Here is a 25079-nt window from a genome sequence, read left to right as displayed (position 1 = left end):
CTACATAGGTGTATAGAGACCCATTTCCAGCAACTAACACTCCAGTGTTCTAATGGTACATTGTGTTTGCTAATCGCCTTAGAAGACTAATTGATGATTAGAAAACCCTTGAAAACAGTTATGCTGGTGAGAGAAGCTATAAAACTGGCCTTCCTTTGAGCTAGTTGAGTATCTGGAGCATCACATTTGTGGGTTCGATTATACTCTCAACATGGCCAGAAAAAGAACTTTCATGTGAAACTCGCCAGTCTATTCTTGTTCTTAGAAATGAAGGCTATTCCATGCGAGAAATTGCAAAGAAACTGAAAATTGACACGAAATTGTCTGGGTGACCCCAAACTTTTGAACGGTAGTGTATGTTCGCAATCAGTTTTAACTCACCACTGTAACTATGCATTTGCTTTCTCCGATTCCCCTAAAAATGTACTTACTGCGAAGGAATCTGATTATTTTCAACAGGAAGTTTTGCATGGTACAGAGAGAGTGTTTTAAATGTAATAAGATATATATTTTCAACAAGCTTTAAAGAAACTTTAATTGTTTTAAAATAGGATTTCATCCCACAAATGCTCAAAGCAAATAGTCTGTGGACACTTTCAGATGTGAAAAATGTTCATGTATTTTAGTATGTCCGCTGCGAGACCAATTTCTAGCCCACTGCTTTTAGCAGCTAAGCTAGCTAGCTAGCGAGTCAATTCTACCATGCTCTCATGCTACACTGGTTCCAGAATAGTTGAGGACAACCAAGTTGCCCCTCATCTGGCGATAGCAATGTGCTTTCCTAAGTTTGCATGTGGATGAAGCATTACCTTGTTCAACCTTTCTCATTTAGCGGCTTGCTAGTTAGCTAAATGACTCGCTAAAATTCCACCATGCTTTAATGCTACACTTGTTACAGAAAATGAGTAAAACTTGACAAATGCTTTATCCACAGCGTTGGAAAGCACCTCATAAGGCAGTGTTGAGGCAACAAGTACTAGCCAATCACAGCACAGCCAACGCTGTGTCAGGCTTTCAACACACAGAAGTGGGCGTGGTTTCACCTAAAGTGGGCTGGAAGAATGATAGATGCTTCAGGGACAATGAAGTGCCATAAGTCCACACGCAATCTAACATGCAAAGTCAAGCCTGTAATTAGAATTGCAGAGTAAAATAAAATTGCTCCAGTGTAACACATCAACATAACTTTCAAATGCTGCTCGCTTGATGAAGCAAAACAAGTTTTAAACCAGAGCTGAGAGAGCTACCCACTCTAGAGTCTAGAGTCTGACTTTCAAGTCAGCAATCATGTTAAAGGGGATTTGTTGTCCTCAAACAGCACATGTCTGCCGCTCCTATATTATTCAGAATGGAAGACTGGCTGAGCTGAAAGCAGTGAAAACAGTGAAAACAGCAGCATCTAAATATCTGGCCTAATTAACCCCCCCACCCCCACTCCCAAACACAGCAGGGGTCACGCGACTGATCTTTTAATAGTTGGCAAAGCGTTGGTCGAGCAAATCACTCCTGAATAACCAGCGTGTTTCACATTGTTCTTCTGTGGTGCAGTCCTGGTCAGCAGCTCTTTCAGACTTGCTGATTTTTTTCTTCTCCATTCTGTGTGTGTGTGTGTGTGGTGTGTGTGTGTGTGTGTGTGTGTGTGACTATCTGCATGTGTTTATATGTTTGGCGTGTGTGTGCGTTTGCAGCGATGACGAGCACATGTTGATCCAGCACTACTGCCAGTCTCTGAACCAAGGCTCTCCTCTCAGCCAGCCCCGTAGCCCCGCCCAGATCCTCATCTCCATGGAGACGGAGGAGAAGGGAGAGCTGGAGAGGGTCCTCAATGACCTGGAACAAGAGAACAGGTCAGTGGACAGACCCATCCCCCTGTTACTACCTTCTGTTGGCTGCGTCTTCACTCTCGGTCAGGTTAATGGTTATTTGCGTGAAAACACACGATTAAGAAATAAACGGTTTGTATTTAAATAAAAAACATCTTGGCATTAATAGTTTTCATTTTATGTTATAAGCTGATTAGAGCTAATGTTTAACAGGTCGTAATTTATATTCTAATATCTATTTTATGGTGCAGTGAAAACATCTCCTTCAAGGTTCCATTTGAAAGCATCATGAGGGCGTTATAGTTTTCACTGCGTTAAAATAAATATGTTTTGTCAAACTGGTATTTACAGTTAATAATTAATAAAAAAATGACTCTCAAAAACAAAACGTCAGCATCTCTCTGAAGCAGGGGGCGTTTGATATGTCACTTGTGTATCTGAGCTTGCAGCAGTAGATTAATTCCTCTGCTGACCTCGCCACAGGAAGCTGCAGTCCGAGTACGACCGCCTGAAGAAGGCCCACGACAGGAAGGGCCTGTCCCCGCTGCCCTCGCCCCCGGAGATGCTCCCGGCGTCGCCGCAGAGTGCGCGTGACGCCGAGCTCATCGCCGAGGCCAAGCTACTGCGGCAGCACAAGGGACGCCTGGAGGCCCGTATGCAGATCCTGGAGGACCACAACAAACAGCTGGAGTCCCAACTGCACCGGCTGAGACAGCTGCTGGAGCAGGTACTCGTCCACTCACTGTGGCTCTCTGCATACAGACGCTGAGTGGACAAATGTACATCTGCTGTGTCATTATCTGTCGCTGCTCAAGTGTCACCCAAAAGAACCACCATGCCTCAGCTCTTTGTGTGAACTGAAGGACAGTCTATGGTCAGAACTAATAGCAATATATGCAGTATATGTGTGTGTACTACGGGTTTGATGCCTCAAGTTCAGTATTTTGGCCGTCGCCCACTTGGTTTATTAGACCTAGAATGGACACGAGAGGATGGAGCTAAGTTCAATGGAACACTGAACAAGACAAAAATCTTCAAATGGAATCATTTAATTTATGTTTTTATTAATATTTGTTAGCGTTTAGCTTGCCACACACAAAGGGAGGCAGCACGGACTAGTTTTAATCATTGAAGAAAGTTCATTTAATAAAAGAGGACCAAAACCATGAATCTCTTTAATCAAATTTAGGATTTTGTTTGAAAGAGGTTTTTTTCAGGGTGATGACATCATCAAATATAACGACAAACATTCAAAGCTTCATTCCAAAACCTCAATAGAAGCTTTGAACGTAAAGAAATGACAAAGCTGCTTCAGATCCCTCACCAGATTGTGGAAACAATTACGCCAAAACTGCTGCTCAACAGTCTGCTGTTCAACATGCCCTTGAGCCAAGGCGGTGCACCCTCACATGCCGCAGAGGACCCAGCTCCCTAGCTTGGTGTCCTGGCTCAATAAAACACAGTCTCAAAGTTGGTGTGAAGTTCTGACCGGTGAGCTTCGAGCTGAAGCAGCTTTCCTCCGCGCTGTCTAGCTGCCAGTAACAGCTGACACAGAGGATCGGACCAACTCCTTAGTCCAACACACACACACACACACACACACACACACACCTCACTCCCCTTTTGACTCCTCTAATTAAGCTGTGTGGCATGGCTGCCAATTTGCTGTGTATCTAATGTGTGTGTGTGTGTGTGTGTGTCAGACGGATTCCAAGGTGAACGGCACAGCACTGTCCTCTCCTTCCACCTCCTCTCAACGCTCCGACTCCTCCCTCCCACTGCTACGTGTGGCTGCCAGCCAAACTACTGATACAATGGGTAAGAACACACACACACTGATTGATATCCTTTCATTTGCATCCACCGTTTTAAAAACATGGAGGATATGAATAGAGATGTGTGATTTCACAGCTTGTAGATGCCATACTTATGAACGATGTTCTACATTGGACCAAAATGTACTGTTTAAACGTGTGTGTGTGTGTGTGTGTGTGTGTGTGTGTGTGTGTGTGTGTGTGTGTGTGTGTGTGTGTGTGTGTGTGTGTGTGTGTGTGTGTGTGTGTGTGTGTGTGTGTGTGTGTGTGTGTGTGTGTGTGTAGGTGTGTGTGTGTGTGTGTGTGTGTGTGTGTGTGTGTGTGTGTGTCTTCGGGAAATTACCTCGACTTAAGGGGGTAGGGAATGCTTTATGTCGATGAGGGTCTTTACAAAGATAGAAGTGCAGGGATGTGAGTGTCTGAAATAATTCAGAAAAATTGAAAAACATCACCTCCTTCCTGTTTTCAGGTGATGACGAGCTGTCCAGCCCCTCCCAAGATGCATCTGGGTTGGAGGAAGTGATGGAACAGCTCAATAATTCTTTCCCTCATAGCCAGGGTACTGACCACCGACACCTACACAATATCCACCTGTTTAAAATCATATTTAGATAAAATTATTACAATTGTAATTATAAAAATTTCTGAAAGGATAAAAAAACGTTTTTTTTAGTGAAGCTTTACTTAAGGCATTCAACTTGAACATGAAAATGAACATCACATTATATCCAGTTGTCATGTCCTAAAATAACATCAGTAACGATGCAGATATGGACAAAATGAGAATTATGTCAATGAATGTTGCCCTGCTGCATGCTGGGAGGTTTCCCTATGTCTACCTCAGGATGTCGCACTATGAACTCACTGTTGTCCAACAACTTAGATTAATCCAAATAAGAAATACAACTTCAGTCAAACTCAAAGTAAAGATTTGGGACAAACCATGAACTGTAACTGGGAAGTGGACGTAGCTACCATGACGCCATCCATTGGTTTGTGAACTACGTTTTTATTCCCTTAAGTTTGGCATCTTAGCTGTCGCCATCTTAGCTTTTTGGAACCAGAAGGGGGCATATTTGGACGAGAGGGTGGAGCTGGGGAGGAGCAACGCCTGACAGGGCCAGATACCGTTAGCAGCTAATGCTGGCGCTAGTTAGCTTGGTAGCTAGCTTGGTTAGCAAGGTGCATTCGTAATTTACCTTAACTGTAATATCAATTGGTATGCTAATTTTGGCTAGCGAAAAACCGGCCTGTTTGTGATGTACCTACCGGAAAAAAATGGCCAGCCGACGCTTTTAGCACAAAGCTAACGCTGAACATTCCTGTAGTTTGTCAATCACATGGTACCCACGACCTGAAACCTACCCTCCTTTAGGGTCTATTTTAGTTTAACTAGGACCACAATTTACTAAATAGACATCATGTTGTTTTGAAGAAGACTTGAAACTAGAGATTGAGACCATAAACTCATGTTTACAATGTTTACTGAGGTAATAAATTAAGAGAGAAGTAGAGTCATTTTCTCATAGACTTCTATACAGTTGGACTTTAAGGCACTTCCGCATTGGCTTCCATTTTCAGACTCTGAGGTTTATGCTATGGGAATACAAATTACACTGAATGACCACGATAAACATGTGAATACTTTTTCCCTCCAATCAAATGCACACACTGAACTTCATTACACCTGTAAGCCTTAAGTAAAGCCTTACTTGTTCACATACTGTGTCTTTCATTCTCTCTATTACCAACACCAGGCTGATTATTTTCTCTCTCTATTTCCTCCTTTCTCTTCTTCCTTTTCCTCTTTGTCTCCATGAGCCAGCAGGGAGAAGGGGACACCCATGACAGGTTAGTGGCTCAACTTGACCCCCTCCCCTTTTTTTCTCATCTCATTTCACCACCTCTAAGGAGTACTTCCACTTCATGCAGGCACCATGTTTGTACCACTTCTGGTCGTGATAGAAATCTCACAATTGGCTAAATAAATGGGATTGGCTTTTGGCTGCTGTAGCAGGTAGAATTGTGCACAAAACGCACAACAGAGTGGAAGCGCCATGGTGCGGTGATGCAGTGTCCTCCCTCCCTTTCCCTGTTTCATTTCCTTTTCTGCTGTTTACTACTCTGACAGTTTCTTTCTGCCTCATTTGGCCCACTAGGGGTGCCATCGGAGCCCCATAACCACACTTTTCACCTCATTGATTTTATTTTTTCATTTGCTTAAAAAATGAAAGTTGTGGGCGGCGGTTCATGGAACCACGCTGGTCCCATTGTGCATTTGAATCAAACCCTTTGCTTGACATTTAATGATCCAAACAGCATCACAGAGGTTCTCATTCTGAGGGCTGCTGGCATAATTCATCACCGCTTTCCTGGTCACACTAAAAGAAAGGAACCTTATGAAGAGCTTTTCAATCAGAGTTTACTGGATTCTTAGAGATATTGGGTTTGGGGTCCTCCCTCAACAGCATATGAAGGTTTTTGACTTAAAACTATGCAATTGCACATCATTTTGGACCATTATTATTACTATAGATAACTCCCAAAAAGCGTAAAGACTAAACTTGCGTAGATTAATATTTGTTTTATTATTTACACATTACACGCTTCTGGAAATAATTGCCCTGTAAAATGATTCTGTAAATCAAAATAGCAGATTCAGAAAACCTTTTCACTAATATATCATGACTTTTTATTTACCCATTTGGTACAAACAAACGGTGCTGTCGTATTTACGCCTGTATGACGTTATTTGTAGTGTTGATGGAGCTGCTACAATGTTAGCATAGCACCGATCGATCAGAGCTCCATTGAGAAAACAAGTATTTTAAAAGTTGTTTGCTTGTCGTCTTGCGGAGAGAACAAACAAAACATGAATTCAGACTTTATGCAAATCAGCATCATTACGTAGTTATTTAGGAGTCCCTTTTATCTGTTTATAGCCGTTAAATCACAGAAAAATCTGTTTATTTTGTGTTCATACAGCTGTAGTAAAGCAGCCGACGTGTGGCTTGCTAGACACAGTGGTGTTGTCATCGTACAGCTTCACAGAGCTGCTGTAGATGTCTCGTTATGCATGTAGCACACAGACTAGCCCGTTTAAACCTGAATGCTAGTGCTGACCTATGCAGCTTTCAATCTGACTATTTGTGAGTGTGTTTCATGTAAGCATTTTCCTCTCCCCCCCCCCGTCCAGGTCCCTGTATTGGCCGTTTGTTCCACATGGCCGATGATCTGGGCCGTGCCATGGAGTCGCTGGTCAGCGTGATGACAGACGAGCAGAGCGCCGAACAGCACGAGGCCCTGCCCTTCTGACCCCCCCCCCCCACCCCCCCCCCCCCCCCCCCTCCAAACCTTCATCCCCTCCCTCCCTAACGCATGCTTTTCTAGTCATATCAACTGGATCGGAAACACAGTTTACAAAGAGAATATATAACGTCTATTTTTGTGAAGGATTGCGGTTCCAGCAATGACGCGAAAAAAACCCAACAAAAGAAAAACATGTAGATTTCAGTAGTTTCTTAAAACGTCCTGAAGTTGTTTTATTAATAACAGAGGCTGGTTTTTAAACTTCTATGCAATGTATAAAACAAGTATGGGATGGATAAGGTGTTGGGGGGGGGGGGGGGGGGCAAAGAGAGATGAGATACAAATAGGTGTGTTCATCGTGGTCGGATATTTGCCATCTCTTTGTAATTGCGGAAACAGCTAAAGCATTTCAAACATTTGTATCAAAAAAAAAGAATGATTGTAATCAAGAGGGTGCTTTCTAAGAGGAACATTTCTATAACAGCGTACACTACTGTCAAGGTAATGCAGGCATCCTGGATCTTTACAGTACGTTGTCTGTGAACCTGTGTGTGTGTGTGTGTGTGTGTGTGTGTGTGTGTGTGTGTGTGTGTGTGTGTGGTCGTGTGTGTGTGTGGTCGTGCCTAATTTCCACATTACACTACTTTTGTTTGGGGGGGGGGGGGGGTTTGGTTTTGGCTGACAAACCTCAAGTTGTATTTGAATTATTATTTTCTATCCACTCATCCGTCCATCTGTCCGTCATCCCTGTGATTCACATCTCTACGGCAACACTTTTTAAACCCGTATTTGTTTTCAACACAGTGTGCGGTGTGCGTAAACAGAGGCTGTACCAGGTCAAACCTAATGCACGTATGGGAAGTAAATTGACGTCATTTGGATACCATTTGCCAATAATTGAACTAGTTGCAGACTGTAATCTTTTCTTTTCTCAAGTAGTCCAGAGGGAAACTCCTCTTGGTGTTGGGTTTTCTTCGTGGTATTTCTTCGGGTAAAGCTTTAAAAACACTGGATCCTACATTTCCCATGATGCAACTTTGTAGCGTCTTCCAATAGGCCCTCCTGGTCTGTTTGATCTCTTCAGTCAGCATCACTGATGGATGTTTTGTTGCACCTGTAACCACACCGACTACGTTTATGCACCAAATATTCTGTTTTTTTGCCTAATATTCCTAATAAGCTGTTTGGCTGATGAATATGAATATTCCACTAATATTCCTGTGAATAATATCGACATATGTCTGAATAAGAAAATACTCCATTCAGAATGACTTAATTCAGAATATCCAAACATAAAATATGTTTACATGAGCCATATCAAATTAGGAATATTGTCATATTCTGAATAATAGTGGAATATGAGCATGTAAACATAGTCAGTTATGTATGAAAGTGTACATCTTAAGTAAGGATTTGATGAAAGTCTTTTTAGGGCCTGTTGAGTACACACAGTACACTGTACAGAAGTACTGTGAGAGGAACTGAGACGAATGTGATTTTCATTGAATCCGAGCACTACAGTGTCACAGGGCTGCTGGTCGAGATTATTTTTGAGGGAATTCTTCAGTTAGACGGAGAAATCTTTTAGGAAGCCCGGTAACGTAAGCTCTACCTCGTCTGAAACTGTCAAAAGTCCGGTTCGGAGGCCGTTCCCTCCACCGTGCTCCACCCCACACTCCCACCGGTTGTTGATTCTCAGTGATTCACGGAGCCACCTACCCGAATGTTTGGATGCATTCACTGCATCGCTCGCCTCCATCAGAGATTCATGACTCGAGTATTAAAAACTAGCACTCGACACCATTCAGATGAATCTGTGCACTACTGTCATACCTGGGTCATGCTAGATATTTGTTTTCTGTGTGGGGGTTGCGTTTATTCTAGCGGTGTCTTTTTTGTCTCTGGCTAAAAGGCTATTTTGTTTTGTGCCGTGTGAGGTGTTACGATATTAGCATGTGTGACTAAATAAACTCCAATCTTTATTTAATGTATAACCACTCCGAGGAGTCCATGGCGAGCATTGTTTGTTTTACAGCAGCAGTTATTCAAGTGTTTTTCTTTTCTTTTGAACCCAGACACTGATTGGTTTCTTTTGTTTTTCATTTCTAATGTTTCATCCTCACGTCATTTTTTTCAAATAACGCGTCAATACTTCACAACATATCAGATTCCACCAAATATATGCCTTACTACTGTATTATAAAATGCTTTACTGTATATCAATAAAGCACGCAGTTATGTTGATTTGACTTGCCTCTTTGATTTGTTTATTTTTAACAATAAAAGCACAAAAAAGAAACGGTGTCCTCCATTTACAGAAAATCAGTGCTCGCATGACCTCAAACCTGCGGCAAAGTGCAATCTAGTGCACCTTACACACTTGTGTGCATTTAAAAAGTTGTCGCATCTTCATCGCCGCGATGAAAAAGATGATGGAGTTCTACTCTACTGGCGTTTTGGCCTAACGCTCCACATTCCTATCAAAGTGTAGCGGAAGGACCTCATCCTGTACGCGTAGAGGATCGGGTTGAGGGCCGAGTTGGCGTGGGAAAGCAAAATGGCCGCTAGTGTGAGTGGCATGGGCACGTCACACTGTGGGCAGAACAGTAGAACGCAGTTGATGAGGTGGATGGGCATCCAGCACACCATGAAGAGAAACAGGACCAGGAAGAGGGAGGTGGCCTTGCGCATCTCCTGACGGGTGCGAAGGTTGGATTTGGCCTCGTTGGACTCTCTGGGAGGGGGGTCAGCAGAAGCAGAGCTGGTAGACCCAGCTGAGGCGATCCTGAACCCTGGCTTTGTAAAGACAGTGGTAGTCTCTGTTTCAATGAGAGACCCAATGCCGGACTCTACTTCTTCCCCAGCCCTCACTTCACCCTCACATTTCCCCGCCTCATCTCTGGCCTGTCTGCCTGTTACGATATCTGCTCCCCCTCCCATGGTTCCCCCAGCAAAAGAACTTCCAAAGTCATCTGTCCCGGTGCTCCCGCTGCCCACGGCTCTTGTGTCCTTTGCGGTACCCCTGGCCAGAGCGATGAGTCGGAGCTGGCGGCGGATGGTGAGGAAGATGTGGCCGTAGATGACAAACATGGCCACCAGCGGCACCACGAGGCAGCAGAAGAAGTTGAAGTACACCATGTAGTTCATGTCCACCACACAAGTGAAGATACAGTAGCTGGAATAACAGGGACCAAAATGAAAGAGTTTATGGTGACAATACTGCGGGCAAATGAAAATGGCATGTGACGTATATCTTCATCCATCCATCTCGTTCTCTTACTCAGAGTTTGCTGGTTGTCTCTTCCAGTCCATGAGTGGCACAGTGCCAGAGATGGCTCCCAGGCCCCAGGTGACCAGCAGGGCCAGCTGGGCGTTCCTGGGGCTCATGACCCGCTGGTACTGGAAGGGCAGAAGGATGGCCATGTAACGCTCTGCTGCTACCGCTAGCAGACTCAGGATGGAGCTCTGGAAGAGAAAGGAGACCATACACTACATGCAGAGTCTTAAGCATGATGGGGAAATATTAGTTCCTTGGCATAAACACAAAATAAAAGAAACCTTCGTAGGTCAAAGGTATGATCAATTCTTTATTCAGGGATATTATAGGTGGTGATCTTGCGCTGCAGGAATCCAACCGGCAATCAATCCCCAAAGCCACCAGGTTAGATGCTCCTACCTGTGTGAGCACCATCAGGATGCTGAGCAGCACCAGGCAGAGGGGCAGGTCATGGTGAGGTCGACCCAGGTCTGTCAGCACTGCGCAGGGAATGGCCACCAAGCCCACCAGGATATCCGCCACTGACAATGATACCTTCACAGAGTAAAACACACTTTTGGTCCTTTAGATATAGTAATAATACATTTTATTTATATAGCGCTTTTCAAAGTACTCAAAGACACTTTACATTAAAATCATCATATATAAAAGCTATACACTAAAAACATAAAAACACAATAATGGTCACACATTAAAAGCAGCACATCTGCTCGTAGTCTTCCTCAAACCACAGGTTCGTATGTCCTGATAAGACCTCTTAGATGGGGTCGAAACAGGTTTCCTCACCAGGAAGTAATTGGTGACAGTGCGGAGTTTTTTGTTGCGGCTGACGGCCAGACAGACCAGGAAGTTGCCAATGATGGCCAGCACTGCGATGACGAGCTCGGTGGCGATGTAAAGCCCCCTCATGCGGGGTTGGTATCCGTACGGCTTCTCTGCCGTACAGCTGCCCGGAGTCACGTTCATGACGGGAGGGAGACAGAGACGCCACAGTCATGGAAAACCTGGAGATAAGGAAACAAAAGGAAACAAAACTTGAAAAAATAAGCGTTTTAACTATTTGTAAAGAAAATCTAATGCAAGAAGAGTACAAACCTCCCACTTCCTTTATGTATTATTTGTTTCCACGGTGATTACACAGACTGAGGAGGAGAAGAAAACACATGAATGGAGAGAGGAACAGTGGTTGTTATGAAGCGCAGCATGTGACCTTTGTGCTGACCAACTGACCGGTGAAATTTGTTCCTGGAAAGGGACAAAAACAATGACACACACACACACAAAGTGTTCACTATTTACACACACTGATAGGGATTCAAACCTGCTGATAGGGATTCAAACCTGAGAAGGCCCTGTCACCCCAGGTCCGGTGCTTGGTCCTGATGAGCCTGGATGAGCACCTGCGCCGTCTCCTCAGTGAGCAAGGGGCGAATCCTCCTGATGTTGTAGAGCACGAATCTGCAGGAGCGTGTAACCGATGAGATGTTTGCAGAGAACGTCAGTTGGTCATCCAGGGTCACACCCAGGTTCCTCGCAGTCCGATTTGGCAACAGACGGGTCCAGGAGAATCAGGACAGAGGAGAGAGAGTTAGCTCTCGCGGCGTGAAGCGACTCCGTCACCGCAAGGAGGGCTGTCTCAGTCGAGTGACCCACTTTGAACCCGGACTGGTGGGGGTCCAAGAAGCTATTCTGATGGAGATAGGAAGACAGTTGGTTAAAGACAGCACGTTCAAGTGTTTTGGATAGAAAGGGTAGAAGAGAAACTGGTCTGAAGTTCTTGACATCAGACGGGTCAAGTGATGGTTTCTTCAGAAGGGGAGTGACTCTGGCAGTCTTGAAAGCTGTGGGAAAGCATCCTGAAACAAGAGATGAAGCAGCTTTAGCAGTAGATAGAGAGGAGGAAAAAGTGGAAAGAAGAGATTGGAAGTTAAGAAGATCCTCTGGAAGTTTGCCTTTTCCCCATTTACACTCAGCCTCTCTAGGCTCCGTCTATCAGTACGCATCAGTAGACGTTATTAGATTAATATAACATCTGATAACTTACACTAACACAGTAGAAGTTATCAGATATTGCCTACATCACAGTAGACGTTGTTAGATATTGCCTACATCACAGTAGACGTTGTTAGATGTTGCCTACATCACAGTAGACGTTGTTAGATTATTAGATCATCTGATAGTTCCTGGCTGAGGTCCACCAGTTCAACGTGAGTGGCGGCTCACAGCGGTGCGTGCCCTTCCCCACCACCAGCAAGAAGATCCACAAGTGGGTTCCACCCAAAGCCAGAGCTCAGTGAACTCTGACTGCATATTTGTAAATGATGTCCTGAATAAAATCTCTATACAGACATTTATGATGGAAGTGGCAGTTCTTACAATAAACCTTTTAGACAATGGCATTGTTCCCCTCAGGAGGATTTTCTTTATCCGGAAATTACTTTAATGTGAGAAAAACAACTTGGAAACATCTGCCTTTATCCAGTTGTTTTACCTTTTTTACCCTCAGACACGCTGCTACGCCTGTGTTCAGAAATATAAGCTAGCATTTGCAAGTTGTTATTTCAACATTTGGTACTTTACTTAAGCAGCTAGCTGGCTATAGAGCTGCAGTTGACAATCATTTCTAACATTGATTAATCCAATGTTTTATTAATGGAGAAAAATCACTATTATTATATCCATCATAATGGATCAGATGTGAACAATCTTTAGATCCCTGCTTTTATCTGACAAGCAGTCCAACACTCGGAGAAATTACATTTTCAATCATATCTGATAAACAAAAGCATAAAATCCTCACATTTTGACCTCTTAGCTCTCCGCTTAGTTTGTCTAGTCGGCTGTTAAAGATGCAGCAGCACTCTTCTTGATATTGTCTTCTTGTCAGTATTATACTTCAGTACATTGGTCTCACTTAAACCAACAATATGCTGACAATAAACCAAACAACAAAATGTAAAAAAAGATCTGTATAGTAGCTGTTGGCCTCCAGTCAGAGGCTCAGTGGTCAATATACGACCTCTTCCTCTTTACTTTTATGAATGTCATTTCTGGCTTTTAAGAGAGCGTAGCACTTTGAGGGAGAATTGGCCACAGTGCGTGCACTCCTCCGTGGACTCAAAGACCTCTTCAGGCAATTTAAGGCATCACCTTGTAACCTGTGTTGGGAATTGTTGCAAGACCAAACCGAGATAAACTCCTTCATGAGTATTGTTTTTGGTGGATTAAGTACTTCAGGTTTGGAGTATGTGGTGTACTCACCTGCGCTACAGATTTCAGGTGCAGTCATCACAAAGTTTGAACGGTCCAGACCATCCAGGACACCAACACAACGTGAGCTTGATGGAGGAGAAGCATCAGAGTCCACTGATGTGCAGGACACACTGAAGGAGGAGCTGGGCAAGAAGCAGGAGGAGCACCATGTGCCGGGGTGAAACCACACCCTCCTCCACGCTTCCCTCCATCCCTCTCTCTCTATATATAGAAAAAGATAACGCAGAATACGTCAATCACGAGCCTGTTGATTGAACAGCTGCACTGGATCTGGGTCTCTGTGAGATGGAAAAGCAGACATGATTTGACGTAAATCTCCAGCCGGTTCAGAACAAAACAATCACGTTACATGAAATGTTCAATTATGTTCGCTCGAGCTACGCTTTTGTGTGGTCAAAATACTTTATGATATATCAGCGAAGGACAATGAGTGAGGAAACCAAACATTTTGTGCAAAGAATACGTGGTGTGCAGCTTAAATAAGAAACAAGTGCACTGCATGAGTTGGAAATGATAAATATGAATTACAAAGAAACATGCAGTACAGTTATTAATGAAACGTTTTTACAATATCTCAAATAAAAGTACACAGTGCAGGAAAATGCACCCTGTAAGTAGTACACAATGATACTATCTAGTAATACATAATCAGTATTACTAGATTATCATCAAGTATAGTTGTATTGATGTAGTTAGCCTACTATACTGCTGGACAGTGTAATATACACTCAAAGTACCTCAAATCTGTACTTGAGTTATTTACTTAGTTACATTCCACCCCTGTGTATATATGTGACTTTCTGGTGAAAAGGGACGTTTTTAAGGAGCTTTGTAAAAGTAAACAAAAGGTTTAAGGTATGACAAAGATAAATAGCTTATAACTAACTGAACAATGAATTAATGGATAAACGTGGTCATTCAAAGACATTCAAATAATAATAAATAAAAACGTAAACAAATGATTGTTTCATTTTGCCTTTATCTTTATTTCCATTTTATAATAACATTTGGTTGGAAATATTTCAACACTATTGATGCCCGGATGAAGGCCACAAAATACACAAGTACGGTGGTCGTTCCCGCTTTTCATCACTGGGTGCCGCCAAAACACTTGATAACGCCAAAAACACTTCTTGTGATGTCCCGACGATAATAGAGGAACTGGTTACGTTTAGCCCTCCTGAATATTATCAAATATCACTAACAGTTTGATGACTGGCTAGTTATTGAAAATAAAGATGCGCAAAATAATCCCATGCATGTAGAATGCTACCGGCTTGGCATGTGAGTTCCGTGACCAACCCGGAAGTATTTGCGTGTCACGTGACGGCAGTTGAACATGCTGGCGATTTGTTGTCAGCGTCACTTGAAGCGCTGCAGTCGGTTACGAGGATGTGTTACACTAACAGTTCATGTTTTGTTGCAGCTGTAGCGTGATATGATGCATTTTGTCTGAAAAAGCCTATTTCGTGCCCGTCAGTCACAGACACATAACGGAGTAACGGTAACAGAGAAAATATGTCCGGTTTCAGCTCGGAGCTCATAGACTACCTGGAGGGGAGGATAACTTTTGAGGAGTTTGACGAGCGGAGGGATGAGCGCAAAGCCAAGGTGAAGCACAAGTTATGAATATAATAACTGATATCTTAGCGAGTTAGCTACACCAGCTAGAGCCCACAGCCCAGAAGCAGAGCTAAGTTAGCATAGCCAAAGTATCTAGCTGAATCAGCAGTAAAACCTTTTACATCTTTAATTCGTTTAAACGTTTGTTAGACTTAACTGCGACAATTATCATTGAACAGTTATACTTTATACTTAACATTATACTTAACTAACAATGTGCATTGTTTGCTGTTTAGGTAACATTACGTCGATATTTTCTTTCCTCCAAATTATGGATATCAAAGCTAGTTAGCTACACCGGCTGAAGCAGAGCTGAGTTAGCATAGCAGCATCAGCCTTTACACCTGTCGTTGGTTTAACGTGAGCTACGTTCGTTGAATAGACTCTACAACAACATTATCGTTGGGTTTAGAATGAAACGTCTGCTTGTCGTTTTGGTCGCGTTAACACGAAGTCTAACGCTGAATGTTCTCTCCTCTCTCAGGAGTCGGAGGTATCAGCTGAAGGTGTGGAGGAGGATGCTGCTCTGCCCTCTACATCTACACACGTCCCGGGGAACATTGGTAAAGCTGCTACTCTTTTTTTCTTCTTCTTCTTTCAGTTTAATGGCGGACTACAAACCAACGGTTAAGGTGCATGCCGCCACCTACTGTATCGGAGTGTGTAACATCATGACTTTATGACAGTTATCATTTAAACACAATAATAATGTTTTTTATAAATAAATAAATACAAATTAAAAAAATAAAACAAAAACTTGATATAGAAGTTATATTCTGGATATTAAAACCGTTCCATTAAAAAAATGCTCCCAATAATAATCAAAGGTGACTCCTCATCTGTTTTTTTGTCAGCTGGAAAGTAAGAAGATACAGTTTAGAGGATTGATGCAAAATAAAATATTATAATTGTATTATTTTATTAGTGTTGATGACATCACTTGACAATACTCTCCCCTCCTGTCAGAGGAGGGAGTCAGCCCGGGGGTCCAGCAGGCCTTTGCCTCCATGCTGGGAGACAGGCCGGAACCACCGTCTTCAGACGAGCAGGAGGAGGGAGAGGAGGACGGCTTTAGCTACGTGGATGATGAAGAGGATGAGGACTACAAGGCGGAGGAAGAAAAAAACGTGAGGTTGGAGATGGAGGACGCGGAGAAGAGGCGGAAGCGGCGGGGGAAAGGAGGAAGAAGACGGAGGAACAGGAAACAGAGAGAGCTGGAGGAAGAGGAGGACGCGGAGGAGGATCCGACGGTGGGCGACGTGTTTGCGCTGGAGATGGAGCTGAACAGAGAAAACAAGAAGATGATGAGGGTGAGGAGGAGGAGGAGGGGAGTGCGTTAGTGTGTTTCCCAGCTCTTAATGTGGGTTAGTTTGTGACTTTGTGTGTGTGTCCAGGAGCGGCGGCAACGCAGCAAGCTGCCCCGAGCTCTGAGAGGCTTGATGGGAGAAGCCAACATCCGCTACGCTAGAGGAGAGAAAGAGGACGCCATCTTGATGTGTATGGAGATCATAAGACAGGGTATGGAACAAACTTTTTGGAGTTATTAGTTTTTTATATTCATCAATTATCTAAATGAATCGTCTTCCCCTTCTCTTCCAGCTCCTTTGGCCTATGAGCCTTTCTCCACATTGGCCATGATCTACGAGGACGATGAAGACATGGACAAGGCGCTGCAGTTTGGTCTGATCGCCGCCCACCTGAACCCTTCAGACTGTGAGGAGTGGATCCGACTGGCAGAAATGTCTCTGGAGCAGGACAACATCCGACAGGCCATTGTGTGCTACTCAAAAGGTCAGCCTGACGCTCAAAAGTCCAAGATTCATAGATACGATAGATCCGTTGTTATGCAAACCATTATTTTCTGTGTGAAAATAGTTCTTTGCATTACTCCCGTTCCATCTTGTCCCCTACCACCGCAGCCATCAAGTACGACCCCACTAACGTGCGCTACGTGTGGGAGCGCTCCAGCCTCCACATGCGCCTGGGCGAGCACAAGCAGTGCATGGATGGCTACCGCAGGATCCTATCGCTGCTGCCCATGGAGGACGGAGAGCACTTCATGCAGCTCTCCAAAGACATGGCCAAGTACAGCACACACTAGCCAGACCAGGTCCACGCATACTGTGCATCCACACATGCTGCGCCTAACACGGTATGTTTGTGTGTGTGTGTGTGTGTGTGTGTCGTTCAGGAGTTACTATGAGAGTAACGACTTGCCCTCAGCTCTGGGTGTAATAGAGGAAGCTCTGGAGCGACACCCCAGCCTGGTCAGCGATGACTTCATCAACATGGCAGCTGAGCTCTACATCGCCAACCGCCAGTACAGCAAGGCCCTGCAGGTAGAGCTCTGTGTGTGTGTGTGTGTGTGTGAACAAATAGTTCACGGATTAAAAACACTATTTACACATCTAGGGATTATACTAAGAAAGACGGCCAATCTGTTTTTAGATGCTTTAGAAACAGGAGGTCTTAAATCTAACTTGGGCCTGAGCGATAGAGCAAATGAAAGGTGTATTTTGTGTTAATGAATGCATGTACTTTGCGTGTGTTTTCCCAGGTCTTGGTCCAGTTTGCGGGTGTAGTTTTGGTGAAGGATGAATCCGGATCAGGGTGTGAGCAACCAAGACAAGAAGAGAGGGTGTCAGAGGAAGCGACTGTGGAACAAGAGAAGGAGAACGAGGAAGACACAAAGACGGAAGAGGAAATGGCTGTTAAAGAGGACTGTGAGTAACTCTTTATGCAGATATTTCCTTTTTCGTTGATTTTACAGTACAGAGCCGCTGTGCTTATAGCGAGGCATAGTAGTCGATCAAAAATCTAAATTGCTCCAAAATGTGAACATTTTAAGAACCATACAATCCAATACAGCTTTGTTTTTACCTTTGTCTGTCTCCAGGTGAAATTAAAGATGTTCATGTACCAGACAGTGTCCCAGTGGACCTGAGGGCCAAGCTCACTGTCTGCCTCATACACCTGCATGTCGACACACCCCTGGAGGTAAACGGAACTTAAAAGATTTCATTAGTAACACACTTGCATCATTTAGAAAATCCAATTTAGGCTTAAAATATTGATTCCTAGCAGTGAGTTGAAACTGAAAATGGATATTAAACATCTATCTCACTCCCAGGGGCTGGTGTCATCGCTGATGGAGCAGAGTCCAGAGGAGATTGGTGACTTGTACCTGGACGTAGGTGAAGCCTACCTGGAGGAGGGCAAGTACATGGCTGCTCTGCCGCTGCTGTCGGCCCTCGTCATATCCGAGAAGTACAACCTGGCTGTCGTCTGGCTCCGACACGCAGGTGGGACCAACAGAAAGCAAGAGTTTAAGAGATCATCACATATCTTACGTGATATAAATATGATGTATACAAATTAGCAAATATCTTCAAGGTGTAACACTGACAGCTAGCGTTTCAAAAGGGAACTGCAGGCCAAAAATGAGGGTCAAGTTGAACATTTTATTTTCAGGATTTTTTATTTCATTTAGACTTGAATGGCTTTAAAAGCTCAAACTAGATGGTTCAAACATCAACACTCAACACCCCCTCAATTTAGCTCTTTTTGAGAAAATGCAATGTAAACCACTGCTACATGGGCACCTTCATCGCTTGTCCCACGCAGAGTGTCTGAAGGCGCTGGGCCACATGGAGGCGGCGGCACAGAGCTACACTAAAGTGGTGGACATGGCCCCGCAGCACCTGGAGGCTCGCCTCTCCCTGGCCACCCTGCAGCAGCAGCTGGGCCGGCCCGAGTGCGCCCTCAAGGCTCTGGAGTCCATGTACGACAGCGAAACGCTGGCACAGGACTCGTCAGCGGCACAGAAGGTGAAGTGTGTGATTTGAAAAAGAGGGCCAATATAGTTTTTCTCACATCTCACATCTCACATCTCTGTGTGCTGTGCTTGTAGGAATTAAAGCTGCTGCTGCATCGTTCCACACTGTTGAAGACTCAGGGCCAGACACAGGACTACCTGGACGCTATGATCACTATGATCTCCATGCTGCTCAAGGTAACACACTCCTGCACGGAGGGGGTTTCTTCTAGGAGGGTTTTATGAGTTAGTTCAAGCTAATATGTAATCATTAGGACTTAAAAGCACAATTCTTTTGTCTTGGTATCATAGGTGGCCATGCAGCGAGCGAAGGTGTGTGTGCGTTCTGTAATCGTGTCAGGTGTAAACCACTTGAGACTGGCGAAGGCCATCCTGCCAGAGATCGCTGACCACGAAGCTGCCTACCTGGACAACACTGGTAAGGATATACTGTGTGTATCTTTTGGCTGTCTGCTTTAAAGTCCCAGTGAAGTGGAAGATATATATATGTATATTACGACACTTCCGCATTGGCTTCACTCGGCAGAACCCGGAGGATGCCGCCTGGTGTCATTACAATTCATACCGATGCTATGCTGATGGCATAATCTCTCCCCTGTGCCCAGGTAAAACCAACGTCATGTCCAAAGAAGACTGGTGGCAGCTGCTGGTGAGCTGCGTGCTGACACTGTGCGAGGTGCGGCGCTATGAGGAGGCCGAGCTGCTGGTGGAGTCCGCCATGGAGTTCTACTCCTTCTACGACAACAAGCCGCGGAGGAAGGAGATGGAGTGCTTCGGCCTGTCCGCCACCATCCTTGACCACAACTACTACAAGGCCTACAACTACATAAGGTCGGCTCGCATGTACAGCTGCATGAGGCAGAGAATCATTTGTTCACTTGTATGGCTAATGTTGTGACGGTTGTTTAAAGGTACGGTATGAATTGTCCTCTGTCTGTTTTCCCTCTTCTCAACAGATTGATGCTGATGGAAAACGTGGATCGGCCTCAGCTTTGGAATATTTTCAACCAGGTCTGGCTATGTGCTAACATCTATCTTTTCATTAACAAAACTCCTTTTTTCTTTTTACATGCTTCTTGTTTTGGTTTACCTTGTTTCCGCCTTTAAGCATTCATTATGGAGTGACATTACATATGAAATTTAAGTACCAATATTGTGTTGACGTTGCATAACACATCTACTCACTAAGGTAATCAAATGTGCATTATGATAGTATATAAATGTCATGTTTTATTTCATTCCATGTCACCTTATTATCTGAAAACCAATTATCAGTGACAGAAATACCAAGTGGTCTTTAAAGCGTTCCCTGTTTCTGTGTGTGTGTCTGTAAAAATGAATGTCTGAGATGTGTTTGTGCTCCTCTCAGCTGACCATAACCTCCCAGCACCAGCGTCACCATCGCTTCTGTCTGCGTCTGCTGTTAAAGTATCCCGACAACCACGCTTTGGGTGTCCTGTGCGGACATAACGCCATGGTGTCGGGGAGCTTCAAGCACGCTCTGGGTACTACACACACGCACACACTGCACACTGCATTTCTGCAGACTTTGCCCAAGGGAATTACCCACAATTCATAGCCATGTGACATTACACACGGGGTAACCAGTGGAAGCATGGCAAAGTAGAAAAGGGGAAACAAATATTTGCAAAAAATCTTTTAAAATGTAATCACAGGAATAAAACAAAGACCATAACAGAAATGTTTTTTTGTCCTTAATTATGTCTAGTTGTAAATTTCTCAATTTCACACACTTCTTTAATTTGCATGTCCGCTCTCGTAGCCCCATAGGACGATGCAGAGATGTGAATAAAACATGATTGTTGTCAGGTTGTTGTCCAGCGGGCTCCCGTTAGCGTCTGCCTTACTTTGACCAGTTAGCTTGAGGTTAGGAAACATTTGTCGATCACTTTCCATCAGTATTCATCTAACATGTTTCCTCTGTCTTTAGGCCAGTATGTTCAGGCCTTCCAGACTCACCCCGAAACCCCACTCCACAGCCTGTGTGTGGGTCTCACCTTTTTCCACATGGCATCTCAAAAGTATGTCGCCAAACGACATACGCTCGTGCTGCAGGTAGGTTTTTTGTGTGTGTGTGTGTCTTGTGTGTTAACGCGGTGGTGATTCTGTCAAATTTAACCAGAAACATCTGTACTCCCCTTTTTAGCATCACAGTTACATACCCCACTCCGTTCCTCCTAAATATGTGTGTGTGTGTGTGTGTGTGTATGTTTAGGGTTTTTCCTTTCTGTGGCGGTACGTGGACCTCCGTGGAGTGTGTCAGGAGAGCATGTACAACCTGGGCAGGGCGCTGCACCAGATCGGCCTCACACATTTGGCCATTCATTATTACCAGACGGCACTTACACTGCCCGCTCAGAAACTGGAGGTGCGTATACAAACATCCCTTTAGGACATTGATGGATGGACCTACATCCACAACTCTTTTTCCTGTCAGTTTTTGTGCCCAGATGTTTTCTACTGTAGGTTTAAAAAAAATGCTGCTATATTAGCACTTTTCATCTTGTTGTCTGTCCCCCTCTTCCTCCTCTCACTGCTGGTCCTTCTTTCAGGGTATCCCCGATGATCAGCTGGATCTGAGGAGGGAGATCGCCTTCAACCTGTCTCTCATCTACCAGGCCAGCGGGAACATGGCGATGGCCCACCAGCTAATCAACACACACTGCATTGTTTAAAAAAATGCACACAAACACCTCGTCATCATCATGTTGAGTTTTGAGACTCCATGCAAGTACTGCCTTGTAAAAGTACGGAGGACTAAAAATGCCATATTCATGAATATACAAACAGGAATACATATTTTTTATTAAACAATAAAAAATGAATACAAAAATAAGTAAATGCATTAGTGAATCAATACATTTATGTTGATAACAAATGAGCAAATGCATTTTATTTATTTCTACATCTATGTAATATATGTTTTATATTTCTGTAATTTTATTTGTTGATTTATGTGTGTTAATGAGTTACTCATTAGTACTAATTTCACTGCAGCACAATTGGTCAAAGGATCCTTTCAGCGTTATTACGAGCTGACTGCTACACCTGCCTCTTATTGTTAGTAGCTGCAAGATCTTTAGCTAAAGCATGCTGTGTCCTGCTGACCAATCGGACTATACAGTGAGTATCAATAGGTTTATTATATCATATAGGTTTGATTTATGTGTTCAAGTATTTTCTATGCATGTATTTATAGATGTATGTATTCATTCCAACCTAAATTGATCCATTAATGAATGTATTGATATTAATTCATTTAGTTATTTTTTTATTGGTTGATTTATGAACAAGTTGTTTTTTATCCTCCTTACAAACCAGCCGTCTGGTTCACATTGCTGTCTCGTCATAACATGTCGACATTTATGCTTTCATTTCACTTGTGTTGAACATGTATGGCTACGGGATTTAATATGTTGTCATGGTGTTTATATTTGTCCATATTTGGACGATCTACTGGTAAATGACTGTAGACATCAACGTCAGTATCACTTTTACAGAGATGTTTGAGGCTGGGGTAGTAATAGATTTTTTACATTATTTTTCTCCAGTCCTATGTCGTGGATGTCAGGTTTTCTCATGTAGGATTCAATTTAGATTGTATTATATGTAATGTATGCACAGCCCTAATGTTGCAAAAAAATCTACTTTTATACCACTAATGCTGTTCTAACCTATTTTGTGAAGACAACTCTATTTTTGTTAAATAAACATTTTCACTCAGAGTCTATTGATTTTGATTGATGTAGATATATTTGTTAAATCACAAAAAAATGAGCATGATGTTGCTTTTAGCACTCTCTTGTGATTGTTTTATTTTTATTTTTTTAACAGTAATGTGCCAAAAAGATGGACGGACAGACTTTTACTTTTGTTGTTGCGGGGATTAAGGCGGTTGGATTAATTGACAAATCCCTCGTTTCTCCCGTCCTAACAGTCTGCTGCCATCATGTCTCCTCGCCGGGTCACTGCACTCCATCTAGGACAGGGGCGGGACAAGCTATTGGTGGTGGTGGGGGGGGGGGGGGGGCACTGAATAATGTAAGCAGCAGTAATATTGTTCAAAAACACAGTAGAAAAAACTGCCAAAAAGTGTACTTTCTGAATCCTAATAGGAATTACACCACTAGTTGACAGTTTATCATGTGATGATATGACTGTAATAATCCTATAGCTATCTGGATTTAGAGAATGTGTTGGAGTTCAGTATGATGGGCTCCTAAATAGTCCTTAATGCGTGTGGGCCCTTTGTCTAGCGACCCTTTAAAGGAACCTCAGATTGAGAAACCATGATCCATAACGGGAGGCGGGGGATTGGGGGGGGGCAGTTATTTTGACGCTGAGCTCGGTCGGTATGGACTCCCACAACAAGGCCTGCTTTTTAAAGCACTTCTAGTGGAAACACATTGGTTATAATCAGAATGCTGGTGGTTTGTATCTCCCTCTAGCATGGCAGAGTGTAAGCAAAGCGGGCGTCGAGTGCAGCGGAAACGGGGGAGGCGGATGTGAAGCGGTCCAGACGAATAAATAAGATATGAACGCGTCTTTCTACCCAGCCTGGCAACATCGCGGTGGAGTCAACGACGCCGCGGAGTGACAGACCTGGCAACCATGATCCAAGAATAGGACTAATTCAATGAAACTATACAATTAACGGGAAGTTATTTTTGTTCTGGACTACCGGGGAGCAGCGACGCTGCGCACGGGCTCTGGAGCACCGGATCCCGGCTTGGAAGCCGATGAAGAGTCGGTGGCGGTGGCCGGGCCGTATGGAGATCCGTCGTCCATAATTAAACGACTTATTCGGGGCATTTTTTTTGCGTGCAGTGGTGGTTGTAAACGACGTTTAAAATCGCCTTAGCAGAGGTAAGCAGTGTGTCAGATTGAATGATAGATGTGTGGCTTATTGGTGCACACAGGGTGTTGCTATGATGTGGACCAGGGAGCAACATACGTTGCCATCACGCTTTTAATTGACTCCACACAGCGAGTGTATTGCATCACAATTGGTTATTTCTTCACTCATCAGTCCACTTTTGAAGGGCTGGTTATGAGCTGATGAAGTCATGCTTTGATGTGCTATATGGTGAGCGCATGGGCACCAGTGACACATATTAGGCCTAATAGAAACAACAACAACAACAAAGCCAAACATCTAATCCACAGCAGTATGCGTTGCTGTCAAAGCGGCTTTATGCAAAATAAAAGAAGCGAAAAGTCAACAGGGATTTCAACCTGCTTGCTCCCTCTGTTAAAGAATGTGAGTCCGATCAGAGCTCACACAATCGGATCAATAACCAGGACAGCTCGTCTCCTGTTTCCTCCCTAATAGCTCCACGTATCTGAAAACTAATTGTAATATACCGCAGTGAAGGCTGGGGTTCATTTAGTCAGGAGACAGATTGGCAGGTCAGCTGAGTGTTGTTTCATTGCTGCTGTGATCTGTTTTTTTCTTTCTCTTTCTTGCAGATGTTTGTTTATCACTAAACACAGATCTTGGGATCCATTATTTTTGTCAGAACAAAGTCCCATTTCTAGTGTGGCTGTGCACCTCAGTGCATGATAAAGGATGCTGGATGCATATAGAAGGGAGATTCTCACGTATCCCATGCCTATTACTACGTCCATTGACCCGATACTTGATACAACTTCCATCATCGGTTCGTCCTGCCCTGTGCTTGTCCCTCAATTAAAACCACCCGATCTCCATCGGAAGAGACCTTTTCTAATTTGACATATTTCTAACTTTTTTGGATCATTTGATTTATTGATTGCTTTGGAGATGTAATGAGAATTTCGTGAACTATAAAAAAGAAATGATTTTAAAGGCGATTACCAACCCTAGCTTTAAAGTAGGCCATGGGTTTAGTTCTACCCACAGGAATTGACCAATCAAAATATATAGTGTCCCTCTAGGGACGTTGTTGTTGCACTTCAGACAGATACAAAAAAAGAATGGTCAAGCCTGAAGCAGCAGAGGTTAACATATCCTGACATTTATTCCGGTTCTACATTTCCCATAATGCAACCCAGTGGTGTTCTTCGGTAAACCCGAATGCCCACTTCTTTCAAAGGTCCCAGTTAACTTTATAACATGAATCAGT

At 43.7% G+C, this 25079-nt stretch overlaps 3 protein-coding genes across 9 annotated transcripts in view; 2 read left to right on the top strand and 1 right to left on the bottom strand.

The window, feature by feature from the left end:
- The window catches only part of dmd (dystrophin), a 217798-nt gene extending 208608 nt beyond the window's left edge, over positions 1-9190 (top strand). For 6 of the 7 annotated variants that reach the window (XM_079185525.1, XM_079185522.1, XM_079185526.1 and 3 more), the window contains 6 exons: positions 1689-1847; positions 2307-2550; positions 3527-3641; positions 4107-4196; positions 5463-5488; positions 6834-6967. In XM_079185525.1, the coding sequence (XP_079041651.1) occupies positions 1689-1847; positions 2307-2550; positions 3527-3641; positions 4107-4196; positions 5463-5485 (631 nt within the window). In that variant the 3' untranslated portion in view covers positions 5486-5488; positions 6834-6967. Of the gene's footprint in view, positions 1-1688; positions 1848-2306; positions 2551-3526; positions 3642-4106; positions 4197-5462; positions 5489-6833 lie in introns of all 7 variants that reach the window. The other variant, XM_079185527.1, reaches the window with a different exon arrangement.
- Positions 9191-9391: 201 nt separating this feature from the next.
- Positions 9392-11189, bottom strand: LOC306715508 (adenosine receptor A1-like; the record flags this gene model as incomplete). Its single annotated transcript, XM_079185905.1, has 4 exons — positions 9392-10121; positions 10227-10411; positions 10623-10757; positions 11010-11189. 4 exons carry the CDS (start codon positions 11187-11189, stop codon positions 9392-9394), a joined length of 1230 nt encoding a protein of 409 aa, XP_079042031.1.
- Positions 11190-14889: 3700 nt separating this feature from the next.
- On the top strand, positions 14890-22661 carry gtf3c3 (general transcription factor IIIC, polypeptide 3). The gene is made up of 19 exons (XM_079185369.1): positions 14890-15107; positions 15604-15682; positions 16086-16429; positions 16514-16637; positions 16719-16910; positions 17039-17204; positions 17311-17458; positions 17677-17842; positions 18016-18116; positions 18250-18421; positions 18744-18946; positions 19030-19131; positions 19246-19372; positions 19560-19785; positions 19911-19965; positions 20324-20459; positions 20906-21030; positions 21191-21343; positions 21528-22661. Exons 1-19 carry the CDS (start codon positions 15015-15017, stop codon positions 21648-21650), a joined length of 2835 nt encoding a protein of 944 aa, XP_079041495.1. The 5' UTR covers positions 14890-15014; the 3' UTR covers positions 21651-22661.
- Positions 22662-25079: the final 2418 nt, after the last annotated feature.

Source organism: Pholis gunnellus, assembly GCF_910591455.1.
Source record: "Pholis gunnellus genome assembly, chromosome: 24".
Taxonomy (NCBI): Eukaryota; Metazoa; Chordata; class Actinopteri; order Perciformes; family Pholidae; genus Pholis; species Pholis gunnellus.
This window is presented reverse-complemented; position numbering and strand designations above follow the sequence as displayed.

Excerpts from the sequence above, each read along its gene's own strand:
- gtf3c3 (XM_079185369.1), top strand. The coding sequence starts at position 15,015 with ATGTCCGGTTTCAGCTCGGAGCTCATAGACTACCTGGAGGGGAGGATA. Across the intron at positions 17,843-18,015 it reads AATGGCTGTTAAAGAGGACT|GTGAAATTAAAGATGTTCAT; the intron begins GTGAGTAACTCT and ends GTCTGTCTCCAG. Across the intron at positions 20,460-20,905 it reads GAGCTTCAAGCACGCTCTGG|GCCAGTATGTTCAGGCCTTC; the intron begins GTACTACACACA and ends CTCTGTCTTTAG.